At 46.3% G+C, this 19,305-nt stretch overlaps 1 protein-coding gene across 1 annotated transcript in view; it reads right to left on the bottom strand.

Annotated features, from left to right (window-relative positions):
- Window positions 1-7,091, bottom strand: part of IMPA2 (inositol monophosphatase 2) — a 27,166-nt gene extending 20,075 nt beyond the window's left edge. The window contains 2 exon segments of the mRNA XM_083145143.1: window positions 409-542; window positions 6,657-7,091. Coding sequence (XP_083001269.1) covers window positions 409-542; window positions 6,657-6,812 — 290 coding nt within the window. The 5' untranslated portion in view covers window positions 6,813-7,091.
- Between the last annotated feature and the right edge of the window lie 12,214 nt (window positions 7,092-19,305).

Below are 19,305 nucleotides of genomic sequence, written 5' to 3'. Positions count from 1 at the left end.
TTAAATGGGAGCTGGGTCAGATGATGTGGCGTACCCATTTACACCGCCCTCTACCCAGGTCCTAGCCATGTTCTACCCAGGTCAGGACCTGGGTAGAAGTCCCATGTAAAAGGGCACAGCGTGTCCCATCTACACCGCCGCTGACCCGGGTCTGACCTGCCGAAGACCCAGGGTTTTGCGGCGGTGTAAAAGGGGTATAACAAATTATTTGCTGCATTTAACAGCTAAATGGATTGGAATATAAAGGGCAGTAAGTAATAAATGTTAAAAAATTTACTTCCACATACAGAACTTCCATAATACAGGTATTTATTTAAAAGGTCTTACAGTAAAAAAAAAAAAAAAAAAAAACTGACACGTATAAAGCGCCCAAGGGTGCCATATTTTAAAGAAAGTTTACTACATTACCTGTGAGAGGGAAACTTTTCCCTCAGAGCAGAAATGATGAGATCTTCCACATAATTGTCCGTCTCTGTCACTAGGTCCACCACAGATGTTTTGGTGGTCACTCTTTTTTCCTCCAGGAGAGCTTTTCTGACCACCTATCGGAACATAAATGTCAGTTTTTTACCCTGACAAACAGTAGCTCATTGGACAAAAGTACAAGTAGCAGGAGAGCAGATGGAATCAAAGCCTTTTACAATCACATTATGTTTATTGCAGTAACCATTGCTTATGCTGGATTCATTGGGCCAGATGTATCAAGCTTCAAAAGTGATAAAATGGAGAGAGACCAGGTTTTAGCGATATCCATGCTTGAGCACAGGTGACTTAAGTATTATTTACTTACTAACAGTTTCTTATGTAGCACACACATATTCCGCAGCGCGCCACAGAGAATATTTGAACATTCGCATCAGTCCCTGGCCACAGTGGCGCTTACAATCTATATTCCCTACCACAGGTACACGCACACTAGGGTTAATTTTGTTGGGAGCCAATTAACCTACAAGTATATTCTTGAAATGTGGTAAACCCATTGAATCACGGGGAAAATATACAAACTCCACACAGTTAGGGCCATGGTGGGAATCGAACCAATTATTTTGAGTTAGACATCTCAGCTGAAGCTTGGATATCACTGTAATGCATTTTGAGGACCAAGGTTGGAAATGCCTGGATTTACAAGGTCAATGTACAAATGCTAGCACACAGATGTTTTGTAGTACTGGGAAATACAATTTCATTAAAAACAAGAACTATGCAATCACTTTGCATCACTCCACAGCACCATATGCAACAGAAACTTCCTGACACAACTCTTTGAAATACAGGACACTCAAATTGCTAGGCTCATTGTTAAATTGTAGTATAAAAAATAAAAGCTGTTTTTGTTTTTTTAAATGAATCATTTACCAATTTAAATGAATACGGTCTACTAATCTGTGTGACTTGTAGCCTAAGCCATATTCAGCACCACAACAAACAAAGAGTTAAAGGAGATTATTTGGAGGTTGAAGCTAGGGGGGAGGATAAACTATTGTATGTCGTAGTTGTATAAAAATAGCTCAGCAGCCAGAAAGACGACTCAGTATCGGTGTCAGACAAATTAAGCAAAAGGAAATAGAAATACAGATTCTATTAATAGGAGAGTAAAGTACTGCAGAATATAAAAGGACTAAAAATATTACATTGTGTCAGCAGAGACAGACAAATATGTATCAGTGTACCTATGGCTAGCTATTACTCAGTAGGTGGAGAACCAGAGAACTTCCTATGGCAATAGTGCAGACCTACATAGTACTATTAAATAGATTACTGGTTTTAACCAGATATCAGAAGTTTTCCCAAAAACATCAAATTAAAAGTACAAAAGCAAGAAGTTATTGAGTGATGTGTGTATGCCCTTGTTATGTGACCTTAATGTTCTAGGGGACAAATTCTGATCACACAATTTATAGTGTTGTTTTTGCTGACATCAGTATCCTGGGTCATGATAAAAACACTGGGGAGAAAATGAGAAATATAGGTGGTTATTTGAACATATAGGAGCAGCTTTTTGAACATGGGGTATTTTGCTAATAAAAGCATTGTCCTTTTACATAATAAACACATCAACAAGCTGCACTTTAGTAAATAAACACCAAAGTGTGAATCTCAGCAGTATCAGGAGGAAGCCTGCACTGAAGCGGTGTAAACATTTAAAGATATATGCGCCAACCTGCCATCAGAAAAGTCAGACAGGTAAGTGCACACATTGTTCACTTATGTCAGGCTAGAGCTCACAACTGGTCAAGCATATGAATTTGGCCTCCAAGCTGTGATGTCATCGGCACACACAGCCAGACATGAGAATATATTGGCTGTACTGCATTTGTGAAGGACAGAATTCACAGACATCAGGCATACACACTTGTCATGAACTGCAGACAATTTGTCACTATAATGAATAATTTTTCTAGTGCATACCCAGATTAAAAGCCCATACACACTGGGTGACTTTCAGCTGAAAGCCGCTCAAAACAGCAAGTTTGAGCGGCTTTCAGCTCAAAGCCACCCAGTATGTATGGCCCGGCGATGAACTGTGAGCGCTGCTGCACGCTCCCGCATCATCGCTGGGGAAGTCGCTCACCTGCTGGTATTACCAGCATATGAGCGTCTTTGCATAGCACTGTGCTATGCAAAGCCGTCCTTCCACCGCTGATGGCGCCAGGCAGGGGGACAGCAGCTCAGTGTATATGCAGTGTATATGCAGGGCAGCCGAGAGGAATGCCGAGCCCCGGTAAAATGTGTGTGTGGGGGGGGGGGGGGGGGGGGGGAACCTCCCACACTTAGGCCATGCCCCCACAATGTTTAGAGGTGGGTGAAAGAGAACTCTAAAAACTAATCTCAGCAGCAGCACACACTGACAGCAGGCTCAGCATGACCTCTCACGCTGTCAGTGAGACACTCATGCAGAGCCTGCTGTCAGCACAGCACATGCTGTAGAAGTTTGTGCTGCTGTTGCTACCCGGGAGGGGCGGAGGGAAAAGGGAGGGGTTGGACCAGAGCCCCTGCTGGGCACCTCCAGCAAGCCTGAGCCCGGGTGATTAGTACCCCCCCCCTCGGCTGCCCTGTGTATACGCACTCAGCAGTTTACCCCCCTAGAGATGATAGCAATCATCACCGTCCATACACACTGGGCATAATTGCCCAGCGTGTATGGACCTTAAGAGTATAAAACATGTGGCGAACATCTACTGAGCAGATAAATTAAATGGATTCAAGATCTATGGAACAATAGTACACAATGCAAATAAAATAATATGGCCGTTCAACAGCACAATCTAAAGCCTTGAGAGACTTTCTTGGTAGCCACCTTTTGAGTCTATTACCTGTATAATCACCTTGTCAATAGCCAAAGTACGGTTTAGAACCATGCAGTTTCACTTTATGTTTAATATTAAAGTTCCTTCTGCTGCATTTAAAGGAGTCTTATTGCCCTTGTAATATGACCTTTTGTGCTCATAATGCACAGATATATTGTCTTTATAAATGTTACAGTGCTTCATTAATAATCAGACAATGCAGGATGGCCTATGGAACTGAATTATCACTGGGTTGCCACTGGAGACTCCAATACAGGCTACCAGTCACATCACTCTCATTTGACTAACAACTATAAAATTGGCTGGTCACTGTATAGGTGCCCATACTCTATGCGACTTCTCCCCTCAAAGAAGTCTCATCCAATCCGGGTGGCAGGAGTGCACACAATGTATGGCAATCCCCTTTCCCCACCACTGGGAGGGGGTTTGACCCAGAGATCTTAAGGTGGCCATACATCAGAAAGATATTGTACCCAATCATACAATCTCAACTGATTGTAAGATGGATTGTATGCAGATTGTGTGCACATCTTATGTACATAATCATACAATCAATCAGCAGATGGATTGTATGACTGATTGTAAGATGGATTGTATGCAGATTGTGTGCACATCTTGTGTACACAATCATGCAGTAGATGGATTGTATGATTGATTGTATGATCGATTGTGTGTAGGTTGTGTGTCCAAAAACCACCAAGGACTGCCGGGGATTTCAAGGGAAATTGGACACAATCATGAGCGCAATCGATCTTAAGATCGATCTTTCTGATGTATGGCCAGCTTAAGATGGATTGTATGCAGATTGTGTGCACATCTTATGTACATAATCATACAATCAATCAGCAGATGGATTGTATGACTGATTGTAAGATGGATTGTATGCAGATTGTGTGCACATCTTATGTACATAATCATACAATCAATCAGCAGATGGATTGTATGACTGATTGTAAGATGGATTGTATGCAGATTGTGTGCACATCTTGTGTACACAATCATGCAGTAGATGGATTGTATGATCGATTGTGTGTAGATTGTGTGTCCAAAAACCACCAAGGACTGCCGGGGATTTCAAGGGAAATTGTACACAATCATGAGCGCAATCGATCTTAAGATCGATCTTTCTGATGTATGGCCAGCTTTACATGCAGCACGCATGATCTCAGGCTCCAATGCGCAATGGACTGTGCATCGGATCGGATCTCACACACATGCCATTTGGGATGATTTCACATCCCAATCCACCCGAAGCTGTTCAAAATCAGGCAGAAATTACATGCACATGAATGGTGAGAACATCCATCTATAATTTAATAAAGAGGTGAAGCATAGTGCCCCATGCAATTCATTGGCACATTCCTACTTTGAGGGATATTTTTAGCAGAAAATATATTAGGAATCTCTGGAAATAACTGCAATAGGTCTTTTTATATACAGGATACAGGTTGTTTTACTTATATGAGGAATTTTTTTGTTCTTTTGTTTGATTGACTGTTATGATTATTAAGCAACTTTTAATAGTAATTATCTATATTTTTTCACTCTCTGTACTAGTTTATATATTGGAGTTTGTGAGTATCCCAGAATACTAATTGAGAGCATCAGCTCAGAGTGGTGCAATACTTTGATTTTAATCATTATGGTCAGATTGATATCTTGACACATTGTTCTACAAAATATAAGTATCATTTTTTACACCTGATATTAGTATAACTAATTAAATGGCATATACTAACATTTGGAAAGTGAAAGTGGAGAAAGATAATGACCAACCATTCAGATCCTCAAACACAGCCTGACAGTTAGGAGGTGATTAGTTATTACTTTATCTCTCTCCAATGGCATACCCCCCCCCCCCCCCCCTAAGTTTTCACTTCCTGCATATTCTTGAAATGTAGGCATTGAAAGCACATAACCACCAAAACAGTGATCAGTGATTGGTGACCTCATACATCAGAGTTTCCCAATCGGCCCAGGTAAGTATATCCATGGTGCCAGGGGCGGATTTAGGGGTGAGGGTGCCCATAGGCACAAAAATAACAGCCCCCCCAATAGTTTTTTTTTATTGATTAGTTATAAGCCCTCATTCAAGAATAGCCAATTCAATAGAAAAATTAAAACGCCACTAAATGTCACCTTTTCTAGAATGTATACATATTTACGATGTATGACAGCTTACAGGGGCAGTATCTGCATGTCCTATCCATTTACACACTATTCAAGATGGAATATGGTACAGTACAGTACAGTGGAAGTATTTTGCAGTTAATGGTACATTTCATGCTGAGAGTACTATCACAAGCATCCAAGTGCCGCCCCTAGGCACGTGCCTAATGGGAAATTCGGCACTGTGTGGTGCTACATGTGACTACACCGCAGTCAGTTTGATTTAGCAAGCAGCGCAGAACCATAGATATACTTAAAACCTGTGCCACTGGGGAGCCTTGATCACCGCATTTGGGAACTGCGTCATACGCAGCCATCATTAAACACTTATTACAAGCAGCAAACGTGTGACAGTAATGCAGGAGGGAGCTGGGGCCACAGATGTAGGCATAGCCACATTGGGGGGGGGGGCGCAGGGGATATGGTACCTGAGGCACCCCTCTGTCAGGGGGAAACCCCAGTCAGAGCACAGTGACATTACTAGCATCCTGATTCCTGTCCCAGTGTGTTAGTACTGACGCTGCTGCTATTTATGTGACAGATAGATGACACTGTCAAACTTATTTTTCTTTGTGTATTTTAAGGTTAAGTTGTCTTTGTTCCACTACAAGAAAACGTTATACAATCATTGCCTCTCAATTGGGTGGAGCTATAGATAGTACGCATTGTTATACAATTAACTGTAATATACACAATCCATACCAGGAAGGACAGAATGCTCTCTATTGGACTGCCCTCATACGTTATTATTGCTGTCACCTGTATTGAAAGTCCTTTATTATAAATTCAATAGTTTATCACAGGTGACAATAATCATATATTAAGAGAAAAGTTAAAAATACACAGCATTTTGTCCCTCCTTGAATGGGTCATGCTGCACAATCTAACATACCACCCCCCTAAACCTTAATCCGGCCTTGGATGCAAGCCCACATAGAGCCTGCTGCAGCCCGTCACGGATGTAGGCCTGTGAAACATATATACTCAGTACTTGTTTATGCAACCGTGTAATAGGATGACCCCATTATATACTATGACACTGTTGCAAAGATACCATCCAGAAATCCTCATTGAGACTATGGTCAGGTGTAAGAGGCAGCTGTAATGATGTGCTCGTATGGAGACACTATGGATTCTCACTGCCATGCATGTGTGCTCCTATAGGGGACAGGCGCTCACCTGGCCGGATGTGAGAGCTAGCTGTACGGCAGTGCTCATGCACTCCTCCCAGGGGTCCTCTGCATCCAGCCCCAAACAGCACGACGGCTGCACGGCCTCTCCTCCCGCGGCGGCCCCATCCTGCAGCCGTCTCCCGGCGCTCTCGCTGGGCTTCATGTCTCTTGCAGGGCGCACAGCTGTACTGAGGCTGCTCCTACTAGCACCGCTGAGGAGACGGGATGGGGAAGACTCGTTAGGATGACCCCAGGGTGGGTTCAGCCGCCGTCCTTACTGCGCCTGCGATGTTATATAAGGGGAATATATCAATATCTGTATCCCCTCTGTATGCTGCGTGCAATGTCTGCTGGTGTTCAATCTCAACAGCAGCAACCACTATCCCTTCTTATTTCTATATTATTACACAACTGCTGCCCGTACTCTGTCTCCTCCCCCTGTAGTCCGGCCCCTGCACCGCCCGCCCCCCGTTGTTACCTATTGCAATTGTGGCTTTAACACGCAGCCTTCCAGGGGGTCATGTACTGGGCATCTGAGGGCAGATCATCACATATGTAATAGATTTACTCGCTCCTGCAGTGTCTTGGATATGCAGTGCGGACCATGTTTAGTTTGTCCCCCCCCCACATCTTTGTTGGTAAACTTTGCCACAGGTGATGTTCTACTGACCAGGGGGCCATAACTAGTGTATTTAGGACAGTGCATGGTACAAAGCACATTTTGCCAAGGCACAGACTACATCCACGTGACAGCCATCATGTGGCCCACCCCGCGAGAACTGCAGTGTACCACCTGATGCATTGGTGCACATACACGGTACAATATTCCCTGTGCGTTTTAAATTAGATTGCATCGCATGCGATCAAATGCCATTTGCATGCGATGCAATTGGGACCTAGTTCAAAAAGCACTGGCTGCACAGACTTTATGTGCTGTGCGATGCCCACAGGAGGGTACATCGCATCGCACAGCACCATTGTACCGTGTATGGCCACCTAATAGTGGCCTTGCACCCAATTACACTCAGGTGTGTAACTCCCGAAGGCAATAGCAAGGCCGAAACTAGGATTCCTGGCGGCAGTAATTTGGTGCCCCTCCTCCCTTCCAAAAAAACTAAACATCACCACAATAAGGCCGGTTTCTGTCTATTAGTATATAGTCTATATAGCAACATTTATAATATTGCAACAATTATTATAAAAGTACACAGCCACACATAATTAGATTCATAAAAGGACCAGTAGTACTCACTTATCACATTTGCTGGCAGTGGCAGCCTGGCTGGCCTCTTGCCATAGGCTTTCAGTGCATGCAGCATGGCCTCTGCTCCCTGCCCCTCTCCTCTCTGCACCTCCACCTGCCGGCTCTTCCCACCTCACATGCACGGTGTGACAGAGGGAAGAGAATGGCATGTTCCGCTGTGTCAGAAACCACGGAGTACATTCGCATCTCTGCACACGATCGCGTGTGTCCTGCGGTGCAGGCCGGCCCTGAGGAAGCTAAACTGCGAAGCGCGTGCCGGCTAGCGGTGCGCAGGCAGTTTCCTGTTGCTGACTTTGTTACTTTTCATAATTGATTGATCTAAGCGCATTGTGAGACCTAATAGCCCTTATAAGGGCTCATACCTGTTTATGTGCTCCCAGTAGGAATACCCTGCACAGGGTTCCTTCCTTACTCTGCACAGTGGAGATTGCCCTGGAGGTTTTAGTGCTCCTGTCATTTATACAGGTCAGCTCTATACCCCAGAGGCGCCACTTTAATTGTGAATAATCTTGCTCATTTAAATACGTCTTTAAACTCTTTAACTGGCCACCCGGGGTTGAGGTCTCCCGGACATTTGTGCTAGGGAGACACCCCACTGACCAGGTTTCAGACCAACTATTTCGGTGATTCTAACCAAATGTCACAGGGATTCCATATATAGAGTTTCTTCTATTTCCAGTGTAACAAGCGTCTCTCCCAGAGTCCTGATATATACAGGACAAAGACTATACTACTGAGACGCTAATACACCTACTGTGAATACTAATAAACCTGTGACATAAGGTTCAGATCCTACTGACATCTAAATAGAGGGTATATATCCCATGATCCCCAGGATCTATATCCCGAATACCAGTGACCGTGATTAGCATAAACACAGCATCTGACACATGAGCAAAAACAAATCACAATCTAGGAGCACGTATTCAATCCATTCGGACTAGAGATTACGAATCCAATCCGTCAAGAGATTTAGCGTAACAGAAGAGGGTGTTGTGCTCGTATATATAATTGCAGAACCCACTGTACGAAACTATCTCTGTCTCACACGCTACGCCTCAACCATTACTTCATTATTACAAGTCCAACAGCAACCACTGCCTGCCACCTTATCTTAAAGTGTGTCTACCCACCCTTGTATGTTATATGTTTTTAAGACATTTCGCAGCCTTTTAAAATTATTACAATAAAGGTTAAATTTTATTAGTTGATTCTAATTTTCTCCAAGGTGCACCCACCCAGAGGACACTCTTCTCTTTCTTCGTTTTTGTCCTTAAATCTCTGTGTCCAAGGGTAGCACACCCCGCCTTTTGATAAATCGAATTTTCAATTGATGAATGTATAGGGGTCCTTTTTCACATCTCAGTCTTGTGCGATTGACCCCCAAAACCCCCCTTTTCTGAGTGGCATTACCCTGAGCTTTAGCCAGCGTCCCACACTGGTCCCGGACCGGACCCACATCGCATGGGCGCCACCATGACACCAGCAATTACATGACACTGTTGTCCAATGATTTTCCTGTGACCATGGGCCTTATTCGAGTTCACTCTTTCAGACAAAATCCTTCTTAGATGGACAAAACCATGTGCACTGCAGGGGGGCAGATGTATCTTGTGCAGATCTAATTAGATTTGGGTGGGGTTTTACTTCAAAGTGAGATCTATATTGCAGTGTTAAAATAAAGCAGCCAGTATTTACCCTGCAAAGAATCACCAAAAAATCACCAAATCTATTTCTATCTGTACATGTTACATCTGCCCCCCATGGTTTTGTCCATCTAAGAAGGATTTTGTCAGAAAGAGTGAACTCGAATAAGGCCCCTTGACACTCTGACCCATGTGACCAAAGCTGTGCACAGGTACTTCCTGGACTGAATTGCTGCTGCAGCTTGCAGCCAATCACAGGCCAGCATGGGGTATATAGTTGAGGCCTCTGGCCCATTACCCTCACCTTGAACAACTTGTCTGATCCCTGTGTGTATCCAGTCCTCAGTGGTCTAGTACCGATCTATGATTACCCTGTGAAACAAGGGCGTAACTACCATAGGTGCAAGGAGTGCAGCTGCTAGGGGGCCCAGAGCTGAATGGGGCCCATCTTACTGTTTAAGTAATGTTTTACATATATTTAGCACCATCAGTTAAATAGGGGGCCCTTAAAAACTTTTGCAATGGGGCCTACGAATGTCTAGTTACCCCCAATCTGCTGCTACCACCTGCTGTTACCAAAGCTCCTTGGCTCTCTCCACCTGCCAGGTTACCTTCCTCGCTGTTTACCAACACCAACTCCCAAGGGAAGAGGATAGAGCACTCCAGCATCCCTTAGCAGAGTTTGCTACTGGTCTTAAAGGCCCATACCAACTTCGACTCCTAAGTCGACACAGGTGTGAACTCTACAGCTTCCTGAATATCCCGTGTTGGCTCCCAGGCCGTCAACAGCCGTGTCGGCTCCCAGGCCGTCAACAGCCGTGTCGGCTCCCAGACCGTCAACAGCCATGTCGGCTCCCAGGCCGTCAACACTCCTCCGGCTTCCAGGCCTTCAACGTCCCTCCGGCCCCCAGGCCATCTACAGTCTGTGTCGACTCCCAGGTCGGCAACACTCCCTCCGGCTTCCAGGCCGTCGACTTCCCTTCGGATCCCAGGCCGTTGACTTCTCACTGGCGCCCAAGCGAGGGCTTAGGGGTTTATATGTCGAGGATGGCTTATTTTCGGCAAAGAAGAGCCATCCTCACATCCAACTCCCTCACCGCATTCAATGTTTGACCGGAATCGATGATCCCTTTAAACGGTGAGGTTCGCTGCAAATGCAGTGAGTGCATATTGTGGTGCTGAAAAGAACCAGCAAGGTGGAAATGGTGAGTGAAGGTGAGGCAGTTTAACCCTCTTTGACTTGCTGCCCTGCTTAGCATAGCAATGGTGAATAGCCTCTTCATCGGGAGAGAGGGATGGGGTGCATGCCAGCAGCTCACAGTCCTGTGGCCACCAGAAAGTTTGAAGGGAGGGCTGGCACCCAGATCTTGGAGGGGAGGGGGGTGCCAAGAAGTCTTACACCAGCTTTGTTGAAAGTTATGATGTTATGTGACCCTGTAGTTACATTAGTGTAGCTTACTGACCTGTGAGGTGTGTGTGTGTGTGTGTGTTTTCTGTGTTTTGTACTCACCAGCCTCCTGCATGACAATTTGTACATGCTGACATTTTCCTTGGTGCAGCAGCTGATGAAAAATGCAAATATAAAAAAAAAAATCAGTGCTGTTTAATGATTTGTAATACAAGTACTGTTTGCCGAATGTGCATTATAAAAGATAATAAACACCATCCATTACATGCTAATGGCCTTGCTTACACAAATAGGGTGACATTCTATGGGGTGAGATTTATAGACTTTTGCGAATTTTTTCGCAAAAACGGCCGAAATCGCATTTTTTTTACATTTTCGCATATTTAATGAGGTCCGAAAATGTGAAAAAAGTGCGATTTTTGCCAAGAAGTTGGACACACTGGAAATGCGATGGCTGCTTTTCGCAGCACATCGCATCCAGATGTTTTCACATGGAAAAGTATACAAATCGCATATTTAATGGTATGCGATTTGTATAAAGTGTGTCTATAATTCGCCCACAAAACAGACCAGGTTCTGATGGGCGAATTAGCCAGAACCCTGCACAGATCGCAATGTTCTGTGCAGGGTTCTGGTGTAAAAAAAAAAATAAACAGTTAAAATAAAAAAAAAAAACGAGCGCTGGGTCCCCCGCCAGAGCATAACCAGCCCCGGGCTTATTGAGCCGGTGCTGGTGACATAAAATCAGGGTCCCCGACAAATAGGGGTCCCCTTGATTTAATGAAACCAGCACCAGGCTCAAGGTCCGGCGCTGGTTCCCAAAATACGGGGGACAAAATGACTAGGGGTCCCCCGTATTTTAAGAACCAGCACCGGACCCAACCAGCCAGCAGGGTAATGCCACAGCCGGGGGACACTTATTATATAAGGTCCCGCGGCCAAAGCATTATCCCCGTGGCTGGTCAGCATGGGCAGGGGTCCTGGGGAAGTGGGGACCCCCCCAATGAAGGGGTCCCCCCCCTCCGGGACTTACCAGCCCATGCTGAAAGTCCGGGGCTGTCCCCGATGCCCCTGGGCGGTGGGCATCGGGCTGATGGATTGTGTAAAAAAAAGAAGATAAACTATTGTTTTCTACTGGCGAACTATGAGTCCCAGCAAGCCTACCCCGCATGCTGGGACTTGGAGAACCACAAGTCCCAGCATGCGGGGCATTAAAGGGCCCGCTGGCACTTGTAGTTCTACAGTACAAAAAATAGTTAAAAAAAACACACTGACACCCTGAAAAATAAGTTGCAGCCGGATCCCACCACTGGAAGGGATGGCTGCCGGGCTGTGGCCATCCTTACCATTGTAAACTGCTTGGTGAGGCACGGCTTCCTGGCCGTTCGGGGTTTCACCGCCCGGCAGGAGTCGGAATGTGTAAAAAAGCCCTTATGGGGTTTTAAATACATGGCCAGAAACCTTGGACAAGCATATATTTCATTTAATATATTAGTGGAGAGGCAGTCATATTATCATATTAATAACTCTCTCAAAATACTCAGGAAGCCGGGGCCCACAATATGTAGTATAAGCGTTGGCACTCGGGTTGAAATAATATTCCTGGGACACAGGTAGCGTTGAACATTTCAATGTTGTATGCCATTTCAAATCCCTGATGGCAAGGTGTTAGGCTATAGAAACATACTACAATTATGTTCTGCGCCAGTGGTTCTCAACCTTGGTACTCAAGGACCCCCAACAGTGCACGGTTTCCAGGTCACCTGTCAGGTGCACTCGTTAGTCACTGACACATTTTAAAAGATCACAGGTGGAGCTAATTATTTAACCTGTGATTCTGTGTGGTGACCAGGAAAATATGCATTGTTGGGAGTCCTAGAGGACCGAGGTTGAGAACCACTGCCCTACGCCATGCAGTCAGTCACTTTAGTCGGTGTTTACATTGTAGAAATGACTGCGTCTGTAGCTACAGTATTTCATGACCTTAGAAGAGCTAAGTTCTTATAAGGTTGTGACTTAAGGTGGCAATGTTAATCGTATCAAAAGATTATATTGCTTGTCAATGCATGTGCCACTAACCCCTGTGGCACATGTCTTGCCTTTTCCTCTTTGGAGTGTAAACAGTATTAGAACAAATCATGTTTAAATTAAAACTGTATTATTGCTCTCTGGTTTGTATAGAAATTATAGGACTGTCTGGAGATAAGCTATTTGTACATAAATGGTAAGGTTTGATTATGATGAAATATATTCTTTGTGATAATTTTTTCTTTTTTTTGTATTTAATAGCAAAATCATTTTTTTAGACCGTTTTAGAGGATGCTAGAGGAGGCCGACGCCTCCTCTAGCATCCACAAAAAGGGTGAGATTTAATAGGATGAGAGATACAGAAAGTGAGAGATTTGGTAAGAAATCTCCAGTTTTTTTAAAGGGGCAATCATTTACACTGCAAAATTGAACTGGTTTTGCAGTGGAAATGATTGCCGCTTTAAAAAAACTGGAGATTTCTTACCAAATCTCTCACTTTCTGAATCTCTCGTCCTATTAAATCTCACCCATTGTGTCTGCTCTAAGGGGGCGGACATTTTTTGAGGGTCATTTTCATTAAGCCTGCATGGAGGAGAGCCGTCTGGGACCGCAGACAAGAGACGAGTAGATCTGCGGGTCCCAGCGACGATGGCGGCGAGCAGAGGGGTAAGTAGCGGGTTTGCAAAACATAGTTACGCCACTGTACACAGGATCGGCCGTAATCTGTAATGTTTGTAAATTTCTCAAGACTTCACAGCTGGTTTAAGTGTGTGCCAATACACTGACTTCATCACCATTGATTTGCTAAAGTAGAAAATGTTGTTTAATTTTCTTTGTATGCAATTATTAATAACACTGCCAATACACTATTTTATCTTGTGTATATTATATTTGATGAGATTATTTTGTTTACAAACAGGACAATAAACTTCCAGGTTAGCTTATATCTTACAAAGGACTGCAAAGAAAATATAAATGGTCCTGTTTAATTTTATGTATTAAATAAAGCAGAAATGTAAATGTAGGCTGCTAAAACAGTTTGTTACATAACTCTGTGTTTCCATAGCAACCATGTTCATTTGAGAAATATATTTTTCTCTATCGTCCATCCTGGTGACACTGCTCAACCATGGAATGTAGTGGGGTCCATAGGAGCTAGACACCTATGCTATGCCTTTAAGAGGGGCCCATGATGCATCCCAGAAACTGCAGTTTAGTTTTAGGTGCCCACCGCAGTGGGTGCATATGCTGTGGGACTGCAAACTTATTCACACTGTTTGCTGCGCTGCAGGGGATGACAGTAGGTCTGCCTGTCAGCTCCCTGTGTGCTGTGAAGAAAGCAATGGTTTCTTCCTGCTCAGCGCACTGACTTCTCTTTAGAAAGAGGGTCACCTGGGCACTGGGGGGGGGGGGACCTTAAATCATATCTCTGCTAGAGAGGGGTCATGGATGGCAGAACCCCCTTATGGCGCCGCCATTTTCAGTGCACTTCATTTTGAGATGGAGAACAAGCTGGTTACTCCCAAGTGATTCCCAGTGGAGCAGAGACTTGGTCTCGGTACTTGTGTAGTTTCACGGCGCCGCCGCGCGCACAGTCTGTCTCAGAAACTTGGCAGCTTGCCAGAAGCTCTGTTTAACTGTGCGCGTGCCACTCTAGCTCTGTCTGGCTGTGCGCGTGTCGCTCTAGCTGTAAGCTACGTATTGTCAGCTACGTTATCAGCGTAGCGCCGGGCAGCAGCGCGCTGCCCTGGCGCTGACAGGTCACTGTGGTACTCGTAGTTCCACAGTGAAATAGGCAGCCCTGCGCACCGCTGACAATGGGGGCATGTGAAGTGGACACCCCGGCACACCGCTGTCATGTCAGGGCTTCTAAACTACACAGCCCGGCACACCGCTATCAAAGGGGGTGTCCCCCATGTAGACGCTAAATTTTAGGCGCAAAACCATCTGAATCCACACTGCCTGCAACCCGCTAAGAAGGGGGAGTCTGGATTTAGACGCTAAAGCGTCTGAATCCAGGCTCCCTGCAAGCCGCTAAGAAGGGGGGGTGTCTGGATTTAGACGCTAAAGCGTCTGAATCCAGGCTCCCTGCAAGCCGCTAAAATGCGGGGTTTCTGGATTTAGACGCTTACGCGTGGTGGGGCATCTAAATTTAGACGCTAAAGCATCTGCATTTAGTTGGGTGATGGGGTACATCTAAATTTAGACGCTAAAGCATCTAAATTTAGTTGGGTCGGTCTAGGGGTACACCAGGGTTCGCAAATACTCGCTATAGCGAGTATTTTACCCACTTTGGAGCACCAGGGACTCATTTTTTTGTGAATGGCTGGGTCCACTGGGACCCAGCCATTTCGGCGTGCACGCCGTGTTAATATGTGTGACAAGGGCGGAGGGATCGGTTTCCCCCTCAGTTGTGATGCGACCATGGAGAAGACACAGCGACTTACAGCCGCTTCACACATGTGCTGGGAGCAAAAATGAAAGGGTCCCTGTCACCACAGAGTCTTAGGCAGCAGTGCACGGAAGCCATGTAAGCTGGCTCCTGCACTGTGCCTCAACAACAGATGGCTGGAGCCAACACCAGAAGCAGCTGCTCAGCAGGGGAACAGCGTTGCGGCTGGTGTGAGGACGGAGCACGAAGAACTGAAACCAGCATTGGGGGCCAGAACTAGGGAGGTGTAACACTGAGGACGGAAAAGGGCCCGTGCAGGAAGTAGAGGTAAGAGGGGTGCGTGGTCCATTTAGTAGGCTGCTTGGCTGTGTCATGTAAGGGGATTTATTGCTAGCAGGACTCGGGCTGCAGACTTCCCTCATCCTCTCCTACCTCGCGGTGCTGCTCTCTTGTGTCACTGTCACCTCCTCCAGGCTCTGAGTGCTGGCTGTTAATGGCCCAATTGTCCCCTCCTCCCCTCACTGCACGGCTGGCAGAGAGGCTGCAGCTCACCAATTAACAGGCAGAGCTGCCTGTAGGAGAGGAGCCTATAGACTCTGCTGGGATTTCAATAACCCTATCCCTCCTGTTCCTGCTGCCATTACTTTTACAATCCTGATTGGTGCAGCACAGGTGTCCCTATCCGACATTATGCCTTTTTCTAGTATATGTGCATCTTGCTTTATGTGAGTGGGAAAATTGCCAATTGATTACCCCCCCCCCTCCCCCCACAATAACCACAGTTTTGGGGTGCCCAAATCTGTTTGCTTACCAAATAAAAAAATAGGCTCAGACTGGCCCTTGGCTCAGGGTATATTCCATATGGAAGAGAGGAAAAGACTTCTGTATGTGCCATGCTGGGGAAGGGGAGAGGAGGCTTTATTCCGTTGGGACCCAGAAAAGGTGAAGTAGGACCCCGATATTTGTAAGTGAGTGGTCCCAGGGACCCATAATTTTTGGGGGTTTTCGCGATCACTGTACACTATTAAAACCTGTCCACAATGACAGTCGACATTAGTCCACTATCCACGCCAACCCGAAGCGTGGCGATGGGCTGCGGTACGCGTCCTACGACTTTTTCATACCCCCACTATCCACGTCGGCGTGGAGTTGATTTTATAAAGTGTGGCGAGCACAGCGAGCCCCCGAGCCCGAAGCGTGGTGAGAGCAGCGAGCCCCGCGAGGGGATGCGGATACCTTCACAGGTATCCGCATCCCCTCGCGGGCTTCACAGGTATCCGCCTCCGCTCGCCACGCTTCGGGCTCGGTGGCTCGCTGAGCTCGCCACACTTTATAAAATCAACTCCACGCCGACGTGGATAGTGGGGGTATGAAAAAGTCGTAGAACGCGTACCGCAGCCCATCGCCATGCTTCGGGTTGGAGTGGATAGTGGTGCTGTTTCAGGAACACATTCACACCTGCACACTCATACACCTGAGACAGTAATGACGACATTTTTGGTAACTGTTAACTGTTTTTTAGTTAAAATTTAACTGTGAGAACTGAGGTAAAAATGATTCATGAACAGTAGCTAATCAAAGTTATGAACAGTCAAATTTAGGGAAAAGTCATGATTCATGAGAGGAACAGGAAGGTGCTGCTGCATCATCTGCTGCAGAGGAATCAGCTGCAGATGTGGAGGCTGTCGGCTCGGCGCTGTCATCATCCTTCTCGAGCAGGGGGAGCAGGGTCAGAGCATGTAGGATGCGCTTGAAGGGGTCCTGGGCGCCTAAACTCTGCCTCCACATGAACTCCTGGAGGTACGAGTCCAGGTGATGGCGCGCGGTCCCCCTTTGGCGCTTATTGTGCCACTTACAGCTGCCCCACAAGCGCTCAATGTTTTGGGTGTGCACCCCAGTGTCAGGATCCACAAAGTTATATCTGTGTTTTACTTTCCCGTGCTGGTACCTGGCCTGCTCCAGCTGCTGCGTGTTATAAGCCCTCCAGCAGTCTGTGAACACAGTGGTGCCCGGTTCCACATGGGCCTCAATGGCAGCCATCAGGGTGGTCGCATCCCGCCGCTCCACCGCAGTGATGAAGCACTGCCCAGTCTCCCTCGAGATGCCCCAGAACACCCATTGCTGGGGCAGGAGCCGTCGCACATTGCTCTTCCTCTTCACGTAGAGGCTTTCATCCACCTCCACGATGGTACCTGGGCCTCCGATCCGCTGCTGAGGTTGCGCTAGCAGGTTCACCGTGCAGGCCTCCCTCATCAGGTTGTTGTATTGGACCGCTGTTTTCTGCGAGATATTGAGCTGGCGGTCACAAAACTTTATGCTGGTCAGCTCTTCCGCCCAGCAATAGATGAACCGGATCAGGGTCACGAAGCTGAGGTGAGACCCCCTGAACCACTGCGCGGACCTTCTTCCGGCAGCTGCGAATGTGGCAGCGCCACATGTGCTCCTTCACGCTCAGCCTCATGGGGTGGCCATTGGGGCAGGTCTGGGTCTGCGGCAGGAACTGGTGGGCCTGCAGGAATGCCACCGCCTCCTCCTCTGTCTGCGGCAGACTAAACAGAGTTAGACGCTCCATCGCCATAGTCAGGTTCGCCACTGCCATTATACACCTCTGTCTCTCACACAGTGCTACTACTGACTGACTACGCTAACTGCGTAGCGCTCTGACTGACTACGTTACGCTGTCCGCGCGGTACTAAGCACAGACTGTGCGCGCGAAGTGCCGGGAGTGTGAATTCAGACGCTAAAAGCGCCTAAAATGTTAGCGTCTACATTGGGGACACCCCCTTTGATAGAGGTGTGCCGGGGTGTGTAGTTTAGAAGCCCTGTTTGTGTCCTGTTTATATGCTACATTTCATTACATTATAGCTAGAGTGGCACGTGCAGCGCTACGTTACATTACATTACATTATAGCTAGAGTGTCACTCGAGCTTCTGGCAAGCTGCCAAGTTTCTGAGACAGACTGTGCGCGCGGCGGCGCCGTGAAACTACACAAGTACCCAGGTCTCTTCCTGGCTGTAGTTGGGTGCACTTTCTTCCCATTCTGCAGAGCTGAAAGGAGTGATTTGGCTGTCAGCAAACTACAGTGTGAGATTCCTCTAGGGTGCCGTGATTCAAAAAAGTTTGGGAACCACTGATATAGCGTATTAACCCGAAAGGCACATACAATAAACGAATAATGGATCATAATCACAGATGAGAAGTACATCAAGAGGTTAGTCAACTGTCGGGAACCCTAAACCCACTAACTCTAATAAAGTAATCCCCCCCCCCAATCCCAAATCAACCCCCCACAGAACCCTCGACCCTGTACAACCCAGCCCCAACTGAGGCGTTCTTGGATCCTGTTTGCTACCCTTCTACTTCCTAGACTATTCTAAATTTACTAAACTCCCTCCCCCCTGTTATCAGGATATTATAGCAAGGATGTTCCGAGGGCATGGACTTAGAACACAGGCCTATACGGATCAAAATAGAACTCTCCCTTAATCATAACCACTGTTTACACATCCGTTACATACAAAATGTAATGTAAAAACACATATTGGAGAATAAGAATATCCACGGCACAGGGGTAAATAGAATATACAATATGGTTTAAAGTAATACCATATTAACTATATATAGAGAAACCCACACATATGTAGTGTAAGTGCACCACACATCATATTATAACAAGTAAAAGCAGTAAAAATAATAAAGTCCAAAGCAGGGCATAAGAGGCATTTTAAACGACTATGGCCCTTATTCTAATCTGTGCGGTACGGCCCGCGTGCGGCCGTTCCGCCGATGTTTTCACTCTGCACATGCGCAGAGGTCACTCTGCGCATGTGCAGGCGAAATCGCCGCACACAAAAATTATACGCCGCAAAGGGGGCGTATAGGGGCGTGAGGGGCTTGATAGCCTCATTTACCTATGT

Source organism: Crinia signifera, chromosome 5 (genome assembly GCF_055691185.1).
Source record: "Crinia signifera chromosome 5, ASM5569118v1, whole genome shotgun sequence".
NCBI classification, from domain to species: domain Eukaryota; kingdom Metazoa; phylum Chordata; class Amphibia; order Anura; family Myobatrachidae; genus Crinia; species Crinia signifera.
The sequence above is the reverse complement of the archived record's forward strand: the minus strand, read 5'-3'. Positions and strand labels throughout refer to the sequence as shown.